This window comes from Phaenicophaeus curvirostris, chromosome 1 (genome assembly GCF_032191515.1).
Source record: "Phaenicophaeus curvirostris isolate KB17595 chromosome 1, BPBGC_Pcur_1.0, whole genome shotgun sequence".
Classification (NCBI taxonomy): Eukaryota; Metazoa; Chordata; class Aves; order Cuculiformes; family Cuculidae; genus Phaenicophaeus; species Phaenicophaeus curvirostris.
Genome location: NC_091392.1, coordinates 164498055 through 164518354, shown reverse-complemented (window position 1 = coordinate 164518354; position 20300 = coordinate 164498055). Strand labels below are relative to the sequence as shown.

The window sequence follows — 20300 nt, the reverse complement described above, 5'->3', positions numbered from 1 at the left end:
CTTACAAGTTTTCTTGTTTTTTTTCACCTCAAGCTGTTTTGTGTCAACTCTTCAGGCCATTGGGACAGATAACTCTTACTGTCATGCTACTTTGGATGAGCACATCATTGTCCTGCTACGTGTGCCCCCCTGTTTGAGGCTTAGAGAGACTTAGACTGGTTGTATTACTCCATGAGCTGATTTTATCCTCTTCTCAACTTTTCTAAACAACTCCTTTTCTAAAAAAAATATTGGTTTTAGCTTTTTTTATTCGAGGTAGCAAATGTAAGCTGGTTTTTTTTAAAGAGCTATTGCTGTGCCCCAATTCTGCTCCAAATGAACTGAATGGTTAAACATTCATTGATTTTAGTGGATGGAAGAATAGGTCTGTACTGAGGACTGTAGAAAACACCTTTGTTGAGTATTAAGGAGATTTAGTCCTAGCTAGAACACAAATGCATTGTAGCTCTCCTGTACATTCCTTTAATTGCATAAGAGCAGAAGTTTTGAAAATTTTTATTACAAGAAATGAGAGCTTCAGTAAGAATATTGCTTTGAAAACACTGCAAAAACAAAATACATGTACTAATACATTAACTCCAAGAAGTGGGTAGCATATGTGGTCTTTATTTGAAAAACCTTTGCCTGACTTAGTAGGATTTGTCTTAACAAAGAATCAGTCTAGGAAAAAAATGAAAAATGGTACACATTTGCCAATACAAGAGGTATATTTTAAATAAAAATAGCTATAATATACATGTACAATACTGTAATGATATAACTTGATGAAAATAAAACAGATCAGTTCCAAACTTGGGATTTATCTGGCTATCCACCCTTAACAGATAAAATACATTTCATAGAAACAGATGCAGGCAAGGTGATGTGCAGTGATATTCACAGCTTACTATGATAAAGTTACCGTAAAAGTTAAAGCTATAATGTAGAGAACTAAACTTGAAATAGAATTATATTTTTAAAAGTTCAGCGTTATAGGAGTTGGGTGCATGTGCTGCAGGAAGGTGTTGATAGCAGCCTCGTGTCAGAGAACATGCTCACACACAGACTCTCTCTCACACACACGTGCCCATGCTCAAAGGAAAGCACATGGGTCCTCAGCTCGATCCCACAAGCATTCATCTAGCTTTTCACTGGGGCAACAGCAGGAATGGTGTTCACCTCTCCTGCTTTTAGCTGCGTGCAAGGTAGCTGTAGTTACCTAAAGTCAGATGAGATGAAACCCATCTAATGCAACATCCGGTGAGTGTTTTTATGAAAACTGTTTTCACCCTGAGCATATTTAAGGCACTTTATTAAAAAAATCTGAAGTTAACCAATACTGGAAACAAAGGTAGAAATCCTTACATGTGAAATTTGGAAATAAAAAAAAATACCTGAGTTTTGATAAATATTTTTATTATAATAAAATACCAAGCCTATTGAAAACGTCTTTTATAAAAGCACGTTATATGACAGCTGTTCTTGAAAAACTCATGCTTTAGTGCACAAAATATGTTAGTACGTTCTTGGGGATGTCTGTAACAAATTAATAGGAAATGAAAAGTCAAAGAATGACCCGTCGTGTATGTACAAAACATGCATTGCTCCTGGCAACACAGATCATGTTTACTACAGGCATCTTTATCTTCCTGTTTTCTCACAGGGTCCTGCCCATATTTTAATACTTTACAATTCATTATGCTTCACTAAACTATTTACAGAAGCAGAAACCAATCACATATCTCCTTAAGCCCATAAATATGGAACTACAGAAGTAGAACATATTTTAAAAACAGTATGAAGATAAGTATGCTACATAGTACTGTTCTCTAGAAGTACAGTTTGTTAATTACTTTCTTTATGAATATTTAAATCTAAATAAAAATGGAAGTTCAAATTCTGCCTCTGTTTTCCTTGGTTACATTTTCCACATGTGCTATTTCTAAAGGATTTTGCCCCAAAACAGTATTTTATTGCAAAACCAGTTGTAAATTGTCACAGAAGTATCTCTAGTAAAGAACCATTAGGCTCTTGAATGCCCACTGTTTACGTGGGATATAATAAATTTATTTTCTGTTGAAAATGGCTGGTTTCCAGTACCAGTCATCTTTTCTATGGTTCTGCTAGTACTAATTTTTGTGTTTGGTTTATTTATCTCTCTTCTGCTGTTATTAAATACAGATAGTGTTGAAACTGTGAAAAGGACCATACCCAAAGTGTTGCCAAATGCACTGAACAAGTCAAGTGGTTAGACAGTGGTATCTATAAATGCCTTGGGAGGTTCCTTCTCACAGGTGAAAAAAATTATCAGAATGAAATGCACTTTTGACTTGACTGTATTCTTTAATATTTTCATTAGCTATGTGGCAGAAGCACCCACTTGACAAAGATCTCACAAAAACAGGGGCTTTCTGGCTGTTGAAACCTGATTTTCAGGTACCTACCTTGCCTTTTTTGCGCACTTACGGGAACTATTGCCCGTTCCAGGAAGATGGGACCTCCAGGTCAATTAGAACTGACCACAGATCAGACTCAACTGGGGTATAAGCAAGAGCCCTGGAGAGCTGATTTGAGTCGGTCCACCACGGAGCAGCGGGTCTGCAGTCAGGGATTCTCCCCTTGGACTGGGATGCCACCCAAGGTAACTTCCGTGGAACTGAGAGCCCTGATCTTATTGGTAGTGATTTTGCACATTCTGGGTCATCCTTCCAAGGGACTGTTTGAGAAACTTAAGTTTGAGAAACTTAAGGATTCTTATGTATGTTGTGTAGTAATACGCCTGCCTGATATCCCAACTTGTGGTTTATTTTGGTTTGCCAGAGTGCTAAGTAATTTTAGTCGGAATAAATCTTCAGCTTGAGTGACTGGTTGTGTGTTTCGTGGGTGTCTCTGCAACAAGCTATGTCTATAGTATTCCTGATAAAAAATTCTACTTTTTTACATTTAAGCTTTTATTACAAAGTATTTCATGTTTTATTTAAAACAACCCACGGTAGTGATGGTGGTTAATCTGCTTTATAAAAGATAATATTGCGCTATATATAATAATGGCTTTGATCCAATTAACATTATATTATACTGCTCGGTAATTATGGTGACTTCAGTTCCTACAACTGTTACAGTGAACAAAAATGATCATTTAATGTGCAGGAAGCAGGGATCGTTGGGAAGTGCTGATTCAGAAGTATTCAAGTGCTAACAATGACTTGTTCTTTCTCTGCTTTTCTTCGTGTTCCATAAACGAGGATTTTATAAATGTCTGTGCTTTTCAACATGACACAGTTTTATGGCAATTACTTTTTTTAACATTCTTTTTTTGTGCAAACACAAAACTAGATTTTTCTAAACATGAACATCTTGTTTAAATAATTGCCACTTTTACTTAAAAAGGCACCAGCATAAATGTAAGAGAATATACCTTTTATGTTTGTTTTATGAAGAGCTGTACTTGTTACTGGAACGGAAATTATCATATCCGTGATCATTAGCTTTGAACTTTAAACAGGACTGCCTTTCCTCCAGGGACAACAGATCTTTGGACTGGCACCAGCAACACAAGCATGACTGTTAAAAGAAATGGAATAAATATTATACATAATTTTGTTTTGCATATGTGGCAAAATGTACTGAAATGCAGCAGTACGTAAGAAATGTCAAGTGCACAAGCTGCCATTGTGGCATTGCAGCATAAGCAAAGAAACAAGGTTTCTGCTTTGCTCAGAAGGCCTCTAACTAATGGGATACCCCATTAGCCACCAACCTGAGTGCTGGAAGGTGGGAAGAGTTTGAGCTTAATAATAATGGACACACACATACTGCTTTGAGGCTGGTTTGCAATTCTAAATGCATCTGAAAATAAAATTAGACTCCTTGTTGTCCTTTCTCTGGTAATACATCTGTTTACTATTTACTGATGCTATTGACTGGCCTTTGAGTGCTGGAAGTCCATCTGGGATCCCACACATCCACTTGTTTCCACACTCAGGATGCTACAGATCTCTTAAGCGCTCTCAGCTCCAGTGACTCTTTCAGGGAGCTGGCAATGTAAACGGGGAATACAAGACTGTCACTAAACCACCTGCAACATACGCTGCCACTATTAAGAGAGACATTACTAGATGCAGAGCTGACTGGCTTCTCACAAAGATACCGCCAGTAGGGAATTTACACAGCCAGGCAATAAGCCTAGCAAGCCAATGTTTAAATGCTCGGAAACAACAGAAAAAGCCAAGAATTTGCAGTAGGCCATGTAAGAATCCTGATACAGTGTCTGAAAGTATGAAAAAAGCCCAAACTGGACATTTTCTAAGCAGGCAGGAGGGCTGAAGGACTGATGGCTGCAATCCACATGCAATCCAGAGCCTTAAATCCTGCCTGGAGACCTAGTGGCTGGGATTATTCACTCAAACCAAGGTAAAACTATGGATAGGTCTTTCTCATAAAATGTTGGTGTTGGAAAGGGGCAAGAGGATATTTGAATCATCTGCCTTACATAACTGGCTACTGATTTAAGCACTCAGTCAGGATGGGGGCAACCTGGGGCCAATGCCCTCCCCTTTGGGTTGCAGAGGATATGGCTACGTGAATCTCTGCAGAGCAGTCTGAGTTTGCTTTCTCAGTGCTCTGCAAGTGGCTGGGAGCCAGCTCCAGTCAGGAAGTGATGTAGCAATGATTCTCAGCAGTGCTGAGAAGGTTTGTTGTATATTTCTCTCTTTTGCTTTCTCTTTTTGCCCCCATGAATCCTTAAGTCCAGTCTATGTAACTCCAGCAGGAAGGGGAGAGAAAAACTCCCATAACCCAGTTAAAATTTTAAGTAAAATTTAATGACTGTTTAAAACAATCTGTGCATGTTAAGGAATAGATTTTACTGCTGACATCATCTCTTACTCAGTAAAGCAGCTCCCAGAGCATCTTACCTTAAAGCAGTTTTGGAATCTTTTGCTCACCAAATACAGAGCTATAGGATTGATGCAGGAATTCAGTGAAGCCATGTTAATGCCAATATAGTCCATCACAAGGAAAAAGCTGTGTGGAAATTAAAGTAAGTGAGACACTTCTTGTTTTCTCTGGAAAGGCTTAGTAGGGGTTTGCCCAGATCATTGATAAAGATATTAAACATGACTGGCTCCAACACTGAGCCCTGGGGAACACTGCTTGTGACCGACCACCAATCAGATCTAACTCTATTCACCACAATTCCCTGTGCTCAGCCATCCAGCTAGTTTTTAACTCAACACAGGACAACCATCCAAGCCAAGAGCAGACAGTTTCACTGGAAGAATGCTGTGGGAAACGATGTCAAAGGTGTTACTATAGTCTAGATAGACAACATCCACAGCCTTTCCTTCATCTACTAGGCAGGTCACCTTGTCATAGGAGGAGATCAGGCTAGTCAGGCAGGATCTGCCTTTCCTAAACCCATGCTGACTGGGACTGATCATCTGGTTATCCTGCAAGTGCTGCATGATGGCACTCATGATGATCTGCTCCACAACCTTCTGCAGCACCAAGGTCAGGCTGTAGTTTCCCAGGTCCTCCTTCCAGCCCATCTTGTATATAGACATCTCATTTGTTAATCTCTTGTCAAGTGGGACCTCCCTAGATGGCCAGGACTGCTGATAAGTGATGGAAAGTGGCTTGGTAAGCCCTTCTACCAGTTCTTTTAGTATTCTTGGGTGAATCTCACATAGCCACATGGACTTTTGTATGTGTAGGTGGAGTAGGAGGTTGCCAAACCATTCCTCTTGGATTATGAGGGCTCCATTCTGCCCCGTCTGTCTTCAGCTCAGGGGTCTGCATAGCTACAGAACTGGTCTTACTATTAAAGACTGAGACAAAGAAGACATTAAGTACCTCCACCTTTTCCTCATCCTCTGTGACTATATCCCTTCCTTTCCCCCCCTCCACTAAAGGGCGGAGATTCTCCTTAGGCCCCCTCTAGCTGCTGATATATTTATAAAAACATTTTTTTCTTGTCCTTCACCTCAGTAACCAGATTAAGTTCTAGTTTGGCTTTGGTCCTTCTAATTTTATTCCTGCATGACTTCACAAGATCTTTGTAGTATTCAAAAGATCCAACCACCATAACTTGTGGGAGGAAACACTAACAAGGTTTTTATTAACAGATTTAATCCTAGTTGTTCTGTTGAAAGGGAAAATGAGGACAGAAATTCCCCCTCTGCCCTCGTAACACCACTAGACAGCAGGGCAGTCTCAAAAGGGATCAGGAAGAAGACAGGGGAAACAGGGTGTTTCCTTCTAATTTACCAAGTCTGCTACTGGAGTGAAACCAGAGTGTCCTGGATGAAGAAGCACGGAGAACTTCAAGCACACAGAGTAAGCAAGGTCATTAGGAAAACCAAATAGGCTCATGGAGAATGTCAGTAACATACACGCATTTTTTTTTTCAGTCTCACCTTAAAAGTTCACATCTGTTGGGATCCTTCTGATCATAAATAGTGAGTTTCAATATTCTGCTTAAGTGAAGTGGGAGCCAGCACAAGGCAAAAACAAGTACCAGACAGAACACAGTTTTGGCCACCTCACGTCTCTGAGAAAAAAAAATAGGACAGTGCTGTGTTATAGTTCCTGTTCCCTCTTGATTGTTGTTGTCTTCTAGTATCCAAAATGTTTAATAAACAAAATAAAAGCCCTATCAAAACAGAAATTAGGAGAACGTCAAATACTTTATTTTCTTGGAATACGTACTCAATCTTTTTGGTTAATGTCTTGCACAGATTCTTTGTATTTTGATTTTAAAAAGTATGAGTAATAACACCAAAAAACAAGAACATGAAAATACTCATTTAAATTAAAATGAAGAACATACTACTCTCCCCTATCACTTTCAAATACCAGATTGTTTTCTATTGCATTTTCTTGTGCTTTGATGTCAGGTCTTATTTTAAATGCCACATGAGATTTTAATTACAGCTTTAACACGGTAATAGGAAAGGAGCACAAATATACATTATAGTACAAATGTACTAGTAACATATAATGCTTGTGTCTGGTGCACTTCTAACTTGGAATGTGTTTTGTTCTACTAACCTCACTCTAGTTCAGCAGGAAATTGCTTCAAGATAATAGCACCAGCTTCTAGATTACAGTATGACTTCAGTTCTCATTACAAAATATCCAGCTCCCATTATTGTAAAGAAGAAATAAAAATTATAAAACCTGAAGGGTAACATCAAACAAGAACAAAACAGTTTTGTGATTGTCAGTTAAAATCTTAGGTTTCTAAGGGCTCTGATACCTATACACATATATATGAGTTCAGCACCATCACTGCTAAGAAACTTCCCTGTACCAGTAATCTCAAGGTCATCATACAAGGACAGAGTAAAGATGTGGCAGTAAAGCCAGTAAATGTATTATTGTCATCGCCTCTATAGTCAGTGGAGTTGTCAGGGATAAATTTTTACCTGTTTCAAGTGGTCATTTAAAGCAATCTGCATCCCACTTTTCTTTCTTAACATCTCGCAGGTCATGAGAGTATAAAAAAGTGCTGTGATAGCCAGCGGCAAACAGAAGTAAAAGCTAAATAGCCACCAGTCTTTAGCTTGCTTGTAAAACTGGAAAGAAAACAAAAGTAAAAACACTGTTAGGAGTTGAATGCTGAACATTTTGGAAAGTATGCCACAACTAATTGGTTGGTCTGTCCTGAAAAGCATGGCTGTAAGGTTTACATTACAGATGAGAAAACAGGACAAGACAGTAATATACCCAAAGCCCTCAAAAAGATGTAAGTTTGTGAATGCTCTTCTTTTAATCAGTATTCTTCAGAAATTTGTCAGCATTTAATTCGAACATTATGTTCACCTACTTGCACTTGTGCACATTAAAATCTACACAATACTGAGAAGATCAAAGGAACTGTTCCAGAGATTTTAAAAATGTGTCTTACCATCATAAAGGGTGTCTTCTGCATTGGATGAAGCAGGCAGATTCTAAGATCCTTTCCTCTGTACTCCATTGTAATCATGTCAAATGCGATCGCTTCTGGAACAGCCAAAATCACCGATATAACCCAGATCAGTACAATTTCAACAGCAGTCCACTTTGGCACTCCAATTCCTTTAATGCGACTCCAAGAAGCAACTGCTCGGTACCTGAAGTAACAGCACACATTTGCAAATCAAAAAATGTAAGAAAACTCATCTGGTTTAACTGGTTGAAAAACAGTTTATTTGTATTATATCAGCTGAGTGGAAAGGAGAATTTGAACCAATGTCCATACTGAAAAGAAGTTATAGAGTTTGATGAAAAAATGGGTCTCACCTATCTATACTGAGGGCACACAAACTCAAAACTGTGATGCCCACTGATGCCTTTTGAATGAAGGGTACTAATTTGCACATTTCGACACCGAATGGCCAGTCCTCTGCAAGCAGCTGTGAAAAGAAAACAACAGTTAGAAAGGAACCATTTTTGAAAAATAGTTCCCAAAGCTGAAACATGGGCTTTTGTCTAGATGGTTTTTCTTTTCCACCATGTAAAACTTAGTCAAGAAGAAACTTTCCACAAGGGAGTCTCCAAGGTGTGTGTCCTACAAACTAAGCAGTAACATCCCAGTCACTCTCTGGCTGGGCAAAGACAGGTATAAAGGCTCAGTTCTGACTTCTTAACCCCTACAAAATCCACTAATTTTGCTTTTAACTTCACCACAACAGTTTTTATAGTAAAAAAATGACTAAGCAAGTAAGGATTTCATAGAATCATTAAGGTTGGAAAAGACCTCTAATATCAAGTCCAACCATCAGCCCAACACCACCGTGACTATTAAACCATGTCCCAAAGTGCCATGTCTGCATGCCTTTTGAACACCTCCAGAGATGGTGACTACCGCTTCCCTGGGCAGCCTATTCCAATGCTTGACCACTCTACTGCTTTTTTCTCTCACCTTTGTATTTGCTTTATCTGTCCTGAGTAATCATTGCTTTTTTACACGTTCCAAATAACTCTCTGTTTACTAGAAACAAGGTTTACTTGAGGCTGATCAGAACAGGGACAAAGCCAACAAGTAAACATCTTGGGTAGAGTTTATTTGAAGCTTGATGTCTAGGCTCCATTAGCTAAGAAGACAGGCAATTCTGGAGAACAATGTGTTTGCTGAAGATTTAGACTGGATATAACGAAGAAATTTTTTTACAATGAGGGTGGTGAAACACTGGAACAAGTTGCTCTGAGAGGTAGTGGAGGCCCCATCCCTGGAAACATCTGAAGTCAAGTTGGACGGGGCTCTTAACAACCAGATCTAGTTAAAGTTGTCCCTGCTCCTGCAGGGGGGTTGGACTAGATAACCTATAATGGTTCCTTCCAACCCAAAGCATTCTATGATGCTATGATTCAGTGATGTTCTTACATGTTCCAAGTAACTCTCCATTTATTAAAAATACAGAAAATTACTTGAGGCTGATCAGAACAACAGGCAACATTGGAGAGCAACGTATCCCACAGTTTTTAGCTGACCATCTGATAACAAAGAAGGGACCCACTGGACACTAAGGGAGCCTAAAGAGCTCATTTGATCTAAATGTTTTGCAGCAGGTAAAGACAGATTACATGAATCCTGCATTAAAGATCCTTATTAACCAGTTTGCCAATGAATCGGTATTACAATACCGAAAGTACTATCTGCACATTGGGCACACCTATAAGTGCTAGTAGATAAGAAAATAGCACAATGAATTTTAGTTTGCCTCAATTGCACTGTGGGTCATATACTTTAATGGATATGTACTGTCACATCTCCAGTGGTACATTTTAGTTACTTTAGGGGACAAGACTTACTGGATACAGAAAACACTTTGCTTACAGCTGATGCCATCAAGTGTTCGCCTGTGGCCTTAGTTTTGAAACATTTAATCTTTGTACTCTGCTACGAGCTGCACTAAAGCCTTAAATACACCACAGCAGCAGCCAAATCTTCCAGTTACTCATAAAAACAAGACTTGGCAGAACAGGGGTTATGCCAAGAAATAGTCACAATTGTTATACATAAAAGTAAACTTGCTGAGTTTCTGTAATTATTACACTATCTAAGTCCATCTCTGTTACGTGTAACTTTCTTCAAATGAGGCCTTTTGGTTCTGTTGCAGATAGAGGGCTACAAAATGGAAAAGGAAAGGTAAGAAGAATGATAACTGCCCAAAAGAGATTGCAAAATCTGAGCTAAGGTCTCCTCAGGCATCTTATTTAACAGGGATGTAGGAAAATAAGAAATAGATCATCATATTGTATAGATTCTGTTGGAGACCAAAATGATTGTAGATAGCCATGAAGCTGCCTGCTCATGTTGGTTTGGTTCAGCAAAGTCCTCAAGCGTATATACTCATCTACAGTAAACAGTTACATGGTCCAAGACTATTTCTCAGAAGTCCTGGTATAATTTAAGTATCAATTTATTTTAACAAAAAGTACATGCCATGATTGTGTGCTTTTGGAAATCCCTATGAATTACCCGCTGGTATTTCTAGTATGAGAATACCTTCAGAAATCTGCTTTAGTCCTGTGCTGAAATGGGATCTTTGAAGGAAGAGAAGTAAGGAAACTGTAACATAGCCCAGCTTTGATCAATTTCTCAAATGATCTGCTTGAGTAGGACAAAGAATATAGTGCTTCTGCAGAAATGAAGCAGGAACATAAATTCTAAGGATTTATGTTTCTTGAGAATTTTATGTAAAGCAATAAAGCAGAGGCAGTAGAGGTGCGGCTATAAGAAACATACAGTATATTTTACTTATGTGATGTGGGAAAATAACTCATTCTGTAGTTAAAGTATTTTCAGTAAAGCCTCTTCTATTAAAATTGCAATGTGAATAATTACAGCAGGTGTACTAAGTGTACATTCTAAAAAAAGCAAGTGACACTCAGAGTAACTTAATTTATATCAATCAGGCAGCAAACCTCCAGCCTACCACACCTTGGTGTTACAGAAATCAGCGACTGGGTAGCAAATACATTGTACACTTGTTTATAGTATCTATTGCATATTGTCCATGTGTATACATTAAAACAGAGATGACTCATTAAAAAAACACTTCAAAGTCAAGATAATTTTGTTCTTTGTTGAACTCAAATTCAGAACTTTGATGAAATTTCTGTAGGAAGATTCTGTGGAAGGCTTTTAGCTATGACTAGCTGGCGTACGTGCAAGACACTCCCTGTCTCTCTTTCCTAAAATCAAGTACTCAGCCACACATAGGAGATTTCCCTGAACTAATGCTTATCTCTCAGGTGCAGACTGGACCAAGCTGACTGGATTTGAGCCAGCTTGGTAGCCATACGGCCAGACTACAATGGGGCTGCACACGAGCGAACGCGGTCTACTGAGAGAAAGAATGCATCAGCTTGGGTTTAGCATAACATCAAAACATTATTTGCCTTCAGTCAGCTTAAATCAGGGGCAGAATGGACACACAGCTGTTTGCACTGGATTGGAAAAACATGTCCTTTATCTCTTGCAGCTGATGTATTGTGAAATTTGAGCATTTTGATGCATGAGTCATAAAACTCTGCATCACGGTATTGCTAGTGGGTAATGATGTGCTTTGCCTAAAAGTCTGAAAACATGAAGTAAAAGGAAAAAAGCAGAATGTGTTAACTGCTGAACTATGCTTCCTTGTGGTGTCTGTCTTCTGTATTGCCATCTCCTCAAAACACTGCTTTAAAAGTACAGTGAAAATCCACTGTAAACTATTCAGGAGCATCAAATTTATGGGCAAGTACAATAATTATTCCTAGTGAAGTACAGCTGTAGTCTAATGCAATTTTGTATGGGTAAACTGATTTTCTTGTGATTCCTAACACGGCATGTGTATAAAAAGGGCCATTTAACAAATTATATATTATTTAAAGTTATAAGATACTGCCAAGTGGCAACAAAACAAAAAATAACATTGTATTTTCAGTAAAATGCCAAGAGAAGCCTATCACTGGCTATGTTTCAAGTGACCTTTCCCAATTTTTTATAATCACTTATTTTACATGAGCAAAGTTTTAACTGCTAAGCCATAGAAATGCATGGAAGATGAAATGAAACAACAAAAGGAAGGGAAACATACTGCAGAATGATGTGAAATCATACCTAAAAGAACCAATGCATTTGATGCACTCCTAGCAAACACCTTCTCCGATGAGGCAGAGACCTGAACCTAAACTGATGTGAAAGCTGCACAGCCCCAAGAGATGACATGACTCAGAGACACATCTGTGAGTTGTAATTCCTGCCCTGCTTCCTCCCGGTTGTGCAGAAAGATGTTCTTAACCAGCTGGTGGAATAAAACAGCATGCAAGCGCGTTACTCTGCTCTTGATGGCTCAGCTCCTGTGACCACCAGCTAGAAAGCTGATGACATGGATCCAGCCTACTACTGTTGACTTTCTGCAGTTGGGCACAACGAATTAGCAAAGCATGTAATTATTTATGTCATTGTCCTCATCCCAAGTAATGAATGCACCCAGAAACGCAGAGGAGGAATTCATACTTCCTCCTAGCTGCGCATTCACAGCAAGCCTAGTTCACAGTAAATGTGGTTCGCAGGATGACAGGACTTGATTTTCATAAATATGAGTTACAGAGTTATACAGGAAATCAGACATCCAACTGTGCAGCTGTACATCCAATTCCCAAGCCACATTTTTTCCACATATCTGTGAAACAACTGACAGATTTTCACCTGACACTTTTGAGACTGAAAGGTCATGCAGATGAAGTATTTTTCAGTATTTCATAGGAGCAAGCATTTTTTGAAACAACAATTTGCCTAGGAAATTAAGCTTACAGCCAGGGATAATTCTGACAAAATTACAAAACTTATTAACAATAATTTTGATGCAGGGTGGAGATCTTCCCTTTAGACAAGAAAATGTATTTCTCCTTTCCTAGTTAAGCTAGGAACGTTTTACTGATCTATAACAGTGTAAATCTTAATACGAGGCACACAATTAGTCTCTTTTCCTATGTCTTTATTAATAACCTGCTCAGAAAGCTTCCTTTTTAAAAAAAATACTGAATTAAGACAAAGTAATATCATACAGGCATCTTGAAAATGACAGAAACCTCATTAAGTATTGTCAAAGACAAAAGTTTCTGCAATCTCACAATCTGAGGGAAAGGACTGTGTCAAAATTAACTGTTAAGAAAGCTGTGCTGTTGTCAGATTGGGAAGCATAACACAGGGCACAAGCAGAAAAACAAATGAGAAGGTGAAAAGTTGCTTTGAAATTTGTCACATGCATATTTTGAGTGAATGTATACAAAATAAATGTATACATGATGAAAAAAAATATTCTAAACTCACAGATCCATTCTGACATCTCCTAACAGTTCGGCTGGGAGATCAATGTTGAAAACAGCGTATGTGTACTTTCAACGACACACAGACATTTCCACCACCCCTTATACTGGACTTCACCGTAGTTTGTTTCCAACTAACTGCAGAACAAAGTAACTTCCCATTGTCTGTTGAGTCGAGACAGGTTCCTCCACTGGACAATTCACGTTTTTCTTATGTGTCTATAACCTGCATTTGTTGACCATAAAGAGTTCCTAGGCAAACTAAACTTCTAACTTTACATGGTTAGAGATCAATAAAACTTGTATAAGAAATTCCAAGATGAACTTTGCAAGACCTCAGATAGTTCAAACAGTGAAAGAAAGGAAATAATGTGTTTCTCCCAATAAAGCGTTGTTATCTTCAACATCAGAAAGACCAGTGACCAACAGTTGTAATGTGGAACAGTAACAATGTTTTGTATAGACAAGCACTTTGACTTTTATGAAAGTTAGGAAAAGATTGGCTTCACCTTAATGCATACCCTATAAGCAGTTGTATTACAAGAGTTAGCAAGATCATCAAAAGACATCTGAAAGGAAACCTTGCCTTCTTTAGAGCACAGATGGATTAACTAAGGGGCCAGTTTGCCTCTGCATGGGATATGTAGTCCCTAACCTGGTCTTTCTTATCTTTCCAGTGCTTGACAATGCTACATAATGTTAACTATATTTTTAACGTAATCCCTAAAACACATTACTGAAAAAAACCGCGCTGCCTACAAAGCTGACTTTGGCCTTTGATCATGGGCTTAGCTAAAGATCAGGTTTTGTCCCTTCCCCGGACTTTTTTTTCTCTGCTCTTCCATTGCGCTTTGAGATAAAAATCTGTCACAGTATCTCCAGGTAGATATTCTTCCTTAGTTGTTCATGTCATCACAAATTGATAGTCAGAGTTCAGAAATTCAAACAAAAGTCTGCAGAGGACGGACTGTTCCCCCTGTTAAAAATCCACTGGAACAGGACAAATAATTAGATTTAATACAAGGGAATAAATATTACAAAATGTCCTTAACAGGTGCAATGAACTAACTAGCATCTTACTGGAGTGCATTTGTCTCACATCTAGACAACACCTGCTTTCCTTTACATATCCTCAGCTTAAGAGATGTAAATTTTCATTTGTGTTTTGTTTCAGCTACTTCCATATTCACTTAACTTAAATAGTCACAGGGGACATTTTTTGCAGTTATCACTTTTAATACCTAACAAAACACAGCTCCTTAGTGCAAATCCTGACTTCTCTCTTATGGGTCTATCTGGAAAGTGTTCGCAGACACTTTCACACTTCTGACCACAAGTGCAGCTGAGTTAACTGTTGACATTTTATTACCATGAGAAATTCTCTCACACTTTTTTTTCCACGCAGCTGTCTTACTGAGGATCTGGTAGCAATTCTGAAGATCTGTTACATCCAGTTTAAAATTGTTTCAAATTGCAAGTTACAACTGTTAAGTATACTTGATTTACAAGCCAAAGTTTAACTAGCCTTTGTTTATCCCATACTTCAGGCTGAGTACAGCCAGCATTAACTGCATTCCTGTATTCTCCATCAAAATGTTGTTCTGTGGGTGGACTAGTAGTTCTGCTGAATTGGGATGTAAAGCTGATGAAAAGTTATAAACTCGAATCTCACTCAAATTCTTGAATTTGATTAAATAAGTTACAATGTCTAAGGTTAGTCTGGGCATCTTTAACTCACATTTAGTCAAAAATCCTATTTTAAACCAGCAAATACTTCACTCACTGTTGTAAGGGATAATGTAAATTTATTACAGATTCTTTGTTAAGATGAGTAGCAGCGTGGGAGATTTAGAACCTGAAAGCTATTGCTCAGCATTACCAATAGCACAATGAAAATCCTGGACTTGCAGCTGCTATAATATTTATCAATTTGCAATCTGATATTCTATTTCTCCCACTCCAACATACTCATAATGATATGCCTGATGACATTCAGTCGAGAGAAGGACTGCAGTATACTATTGCATGTTATCATCATTTTATTTTGAAATAGTGTCATTGAGATTGCAAAGTCTTCTACCAAGCGGCTGTTATTGATTTAATATTTTTGATTTTTTTTGAGAACAGATAAAAAACTCTTTTTTTCCACTATTTTTCTTTTCCAAAAATACAGTTGTTTTCAAAACAGCTTCAAGTATTTTGTTTCATAAATTTCACTCTCACTCAGAAGAGTACATGCTTCTCACAAGAACCATGATAACTGGATAGTGTGGAAAATACTGAAACTCCACATGAAAGAACTCTCACGCAATCCAGATTATTGAGCTCATGAATTTATAGAACAGCTACAATGTTCTCGGCTGTGTAATACTTCAGTGATTTAAAAGGATGAAGATACAAGATTCTCCCATTTCAGCAGCTTCTGGGTGTAATTGCTATGGATACAGAAGCTTAAATTAAAAACCAGTCTCTTCAACGTGGCTTTCCAGAGCTTCAAAGTCACAGACCCCAGAGTTTACAAACACGCATGTGAAGTGAAGGAACAGGTTAAGTCTCTCCTGTTCACTTCACACAGTATGTGACGGCTGCTCAGGGACCGAGGCTGCAAACTGTCGAAGTAGAAGATGCCTTGTTATTTCCAGCACCCCTGCTAAGAGTATTGGAGGCTGGATTCAACTGCCCAAGGAAATCCTAAGGGAAACGGACTGCACGAGGTGGGTAGGCGAGACAGAAGTTGTATACCTGCCTCAGCAAGTCTTATCGCAGCACAAGGCAGAGTAAAGAAGGTGCAGGAGGTAGCAGGTAGCAAGGAAGGTGCAAGAGGTAGCAGGTAGCAAGGAAGGTGCAAGAGATAGCAGGTAGCAAGGAAGGTGCAGGAGCTCGCAAGGAAGGTGCAGGAGCTAGCAGGTAGCGAGGAAGGTGCAGGAGCTCGCAGGCACGCCTCCTTCTCTTTCGGCTGCCCATGCTGCACGGTTTGGCTAGCGAGGGGAAGGGTTCCCAGCTCAGGAGAGCATCACACCTCACCGCCGCTGGAGGTGTGAAACGAGTATTAATCGCTTCAGTCTGAATGAGCTTGGCTCCTCCTGAAAATGTCCCCCATGCCACCAGCGGCCGTACGGACCCACGGCAAGTACACGAGGAGGTACCCACTCCACAAGGAAAGGTCCCGTGCCTACCCCTCCGCTCCTCGGGGAAGAGGAGCGTTTATGCTCCATTCATTTCATCCCCGGCACGTCACCTGTTTCCAGGTGGCTTTCAGAGCCTCCCGCCGCACGCTTCTGCCCCAGTCCCGGCCAGGACCGCTAAGCGGGGCACAGGGGGGATGCCACGCGGGACGACAAGGGCGACGTGTGCCCGCAACACCCCCCTCGGCCCCGGGAGCCTCCCGGCCAGCGGCCCCGCCGGGCGGGGAGCCCCGAGGAAAGGCCGCGCCCGGCTCCCCCTCACCTTGTAGACGTTGATGGGGATGTCGATGACGATGTGAAGCAGGTCGCCCAGGGCCAGGCTAGCGATGAGGATGTTGGGTCCGTTCCTCATGCACTTGTTCTTGTAGATGATCCGCAGCAGCGTGGAGTTGCCGATGATGCCGAGGACGAAGACGAGGCAGGACACCACCGTGTTGATGTACTTGAAAGTCTCTTTGATCTCCGTCTGCCCGGTGCACATCGGGGGGGGAGCGGAGCGCGGCCGCCCCCCGCCGCCCTGGGGCAGCGCGGCCGGCCGGGACGCGTTGGGCTCGGCGCGGGGGGTCCCGGCGGTGCCGGGGCTCTGCCCGCCCCTGCCCCGGCCCTCGGCGGCAGCGCGGCCGCTGAGCAGCAGCAGCAGGAGCGGGAGGAGGAGGAGGAGGAGGGCGGGCAGCCGCCGCGGGAGAGCGGCGGGCATGGCTCTGCCGCGGGAGCCCCAGCCGAGACCGGGACACGGGGAGGCGGCTGCGACACGGCCGGGGGAAAAGCCTGCGAGGCGGCCGGGGCGAGGAGTCCCTGCCGCTCCTCTCCTTCTACCCTCTTCTTCTCTCCTCCTCTCTTCTTTGGCGTCGCCTCCGGCTCTTCTCCTCCTTTTCTCCTCCTCTCCTCCTCTGTTCTTCGGCGTTGCCTCTCGCTTTTCTCCTCCTCGTCTTCTCTCCTCGTCTCCTCTTCTCTCCTCGTCTCCTCCTTCTCTCCTCGTCCCCTCCTTCTCTCCTCGTCCCCTCCTTCTCTCCTCGTCCCCTCTCTTTCTCTCCTCCTCTCTCCTCCTCTCTTCTTCTTTTCCTCTCCTCTCTCCTTCTCTTTTCCTCTCCTTCTCCTCTCCTCTTCTTCTCTTCTCCTCTCCTCTCTTCTCCCCTCCTTCTCCTCTCCCCTCCTTCTCCTCTCCCCTCCTTCTCCTCTCCCCTCCTTCTCCTCTCCTCTCCTTCTCCTCCTCTTCTCCTCTCCTCCTCCTCTCCTTCTCCTCCTCCTCTCCCCCTCCTGTCCTCTCCTCCTCCTCTCCTCTCCTCCTCCTCCTCTCCCTCTCTCTCCTTCCCTCCCTCTCCCTCTGTTCTCCTCTCCTCCTCCCCTCTCTTTCTCTCTCCTCCCCTCCTGCTCCCCTCGCCGATCCCCCCCCGAGCGGGGACTCCTGGCTGCCTCGCCGCTCTCCCCGCTCCCGTAGCCGCTTCCCAGCGATGGGACCCGCTGCCGGCAGCTTCGCACCCAACCCCCGCGGCTAAAACCGCGCCCCTCCCTCCCTCCCCTCCCTTTCCTAAAACGTCCCACCGCATCTGGCCCATCAGTCACAGCCAGACCCCACCCGCGGCCTCCCCCGGCCCCCCTCCCCCCGGGTCCCCGTCCTCCTGCTTCAACCTAAACGAGGCCCCAACCTAAACGAGGGGTTTCGTGGGGTTTGAAACGATATCTCCGATCGGAAGGGTTGTTACGAGAGGTTTCGGCGTTGTTCAGAGGATGCCTGCGGGAAGGAAGAGGGCTTGGCCTCGTTGTCCTCCCCAAGACTCGTTCCCAGTAGCTGGGTATGGGGTTTTCCCTCCGCGTTTTATTCCTGGCACACATCCGCAGTGGCAAAAGTGCTGGAGAAGCTGTTTGAGCAGCGCCAGTGAGATTAGCGACATATTTTAAAGCGGTTTTGTCTCTTCAACCAAGTAACAAGTGTTAGGATGAGAGGAAATAGCCTCAAGTTGCTCCAGGGGAGGTTCAGACTGGATATTAGGAAAAATTGCATTACTGAAAGAGTGGTGAAGCGCTAGAAGGGGCTGCCCAGGGAAGTGGTGGAGTCGCTATCGCTGCAGGTGTTCAAAAAAGGTGTAGATGTGGCACTTCAGGACAAGGTCTAGTAGGCGTGTTGGTGTTGTGTTGGTGGTTGGGCATGATGATCTTCGAGGTCTTTTCCAACCTTAATGATTCTATGATTCAGAAAACAGGGTACTAGGTATCCTCATAGTAAGTCAGAAATCATAGTTTGACTGTTACGAAGTTGCTATGATGGAGCTTGGTTATCTCTTTGCTGCTTTTGGAAGCCTTAACAATAATCTTAACATCGAGTCTCAGTGAACTCTCCCTTTAACTGAAGAATAAGGGAAGAACAGAGATCTCTGCAGGGTTTTGTGAAGCCTAAGAACAGCCCTTGAAAAAAAAAAAAAGTTGAGTTTAAAGCTGTTTTCCAGCATCTCTATGTACATTTCCCTGGTCTTTTTTATTTTCTTTCCTAAAAATCATACTGGAAGCTAAATCATATGCAGACCATGAATATATAAATGCTTCATTACAGAAGTGACCTACTCACCCACATTATTGACGTATTCCTAGGGGAAAACATTGAAAAACAATTGTTCCTTTCAAAAACTCTCCCCCAAATTTGTGGCCTCATCTATCTCATCTTTCCAGCATCTCCTGCTAACATCTTTTTGAGAGACTGTAGCAGACAGCCCTTTCCCGTTCTCATTAAGCTAAATGAGAATATCCATTTTCACATATCCAGCTTTGTTTAAGAGTCTGCTATACCAAGCACCTTTCCCATTTAATCATTCTCGATCCGTTTTTCAATTTACCTTTTTTTTCCTCCATTTTATTTTGCAGTATTTGTGAAATAAAGGCACCAGAGACACATCTAAACTGTATGAGGGTAGCTGGAGCTTCGTTGCATTCCAGCTAGAAGACTGACCTTTTCAGGTTCTGGCTTTTTCAGATTGTGTTTTGCAGCGGGATGTATTTTACAGCAGGATGTTTTTTGCAGAGGGTTGTGTTTTGCAACAGCTAGCCAATTCCTCTCCCAGTGACAGAAGTGTGGACACTGAATTAACCCTGTAGTATTCTGAGCCCTGGGGACTTACAAGTCTTTTCAGTTTACACTTTCGCATTCTGTCAATGTCCACTTCAGCAAGTTGTAAGCGAACAATGTTTTGGTAAATGCAGTATTGATTTTTATTAGAAACTCTTGCAAATTCACATAGCATTAGCTTTGATCTTGAAAAGCTTGCAAGGTTCTTGCTAAGTCTCAAAGGCTTCTATGCTGATCCCAACCACTGAGAAATAGATCACAACTACAGTGAGGTGGGATGATCTTAAGATGGAAGAGGGAGCATTTAGATTAGCTGAAATATTAGAAATAAATTTTTTACTGTGAGGGTGGTGAGGCACAGGAACAGGTTGTCCAGGGAAGTCATGGATGCCCCATCCCTGGAAGTGTTCAAGGCCAGGCCAGGTGAGGCTTTGAGCAACCTGATCAGGTGGAAGGTGTCCCTGCCTATGGCAGGGGGCATGGAACTGGATGATATTTAAGGTCCCTTCCAACCCAAACCATTCCATGATTTGATGGTGTTTGTTAACATATTTGTTAGCACAACTCCATAGGATACGTTTGGTACTGCTACGGATACGTTTGGTACTGTTTGGTAGCAACACCATTGCTGCCACTTAATTCAGCTTCAGAAGTTTTAGTAATAGCAATTTAATTTCAGAAAGTTTTAGTACAATAGATAACAGACCTCCAGGCAACTGCTGCTGCCTGAAGCACGATGCTCTGTGGTATTGAACAAGACGGATCTATGGGACAAA

At 41.6% G+C, this 20300-nt stretch overlaps 1 protein-coding gene across 1 annotated transcript; it reads right to left on the bottom strand.

Annotated features, from left to right (window-relative positions):
* Positions 1–479: 479 nt before the first annotated feature.
* EDNRB (endothelin receptor type B) lies at positions 480–17585 on the bottom strand. Its single transcript, XM_069879512.1, has 7 exons — positions 16729–17585; positions 8263–8375; positions 7889–8093; positions 7407–7556; positions 6396–6529; positions 4896–5004; positions 480–3543 (listed from the first exon to the last, which is right to left on the bottom strand). Exons 1-7 carry the CDS (start codon positions 17161–17163, stop codon positions 3412–3414), a joined length of 1278 nt encoding a protein of 425 aa, XP_069735613.1. The 5' UTR covers positions 17164–17585; the 3' UTR covers positions 480–3411.
* Positions 17586–20300: the final 2715 nt, after the last annotated feature.

Coding starts and splice junctions, on each gene's coding strand:
- EDNRB (XM_069879512.1), bottom strand. CDS start 17,163: ATGCCCGCCGCTCTCCCGCGGCGGCTGCCCGCCCTCCTCCTCCTCCTC. Junction 7,557..7,888: donor AGAAGACACCCTTTATGATG/GTAAGACACATT, acceptor TTTTCTTTCCAG/TTTTACAAGCAAGCTAAAGA. Junction 5,005..6,395: donor AACAGATGTGAACTTTTAAG/GTGAGACTGAAA, acceptor ATTTCCACACAG/CTTTTTCCTTGTGATGGACT.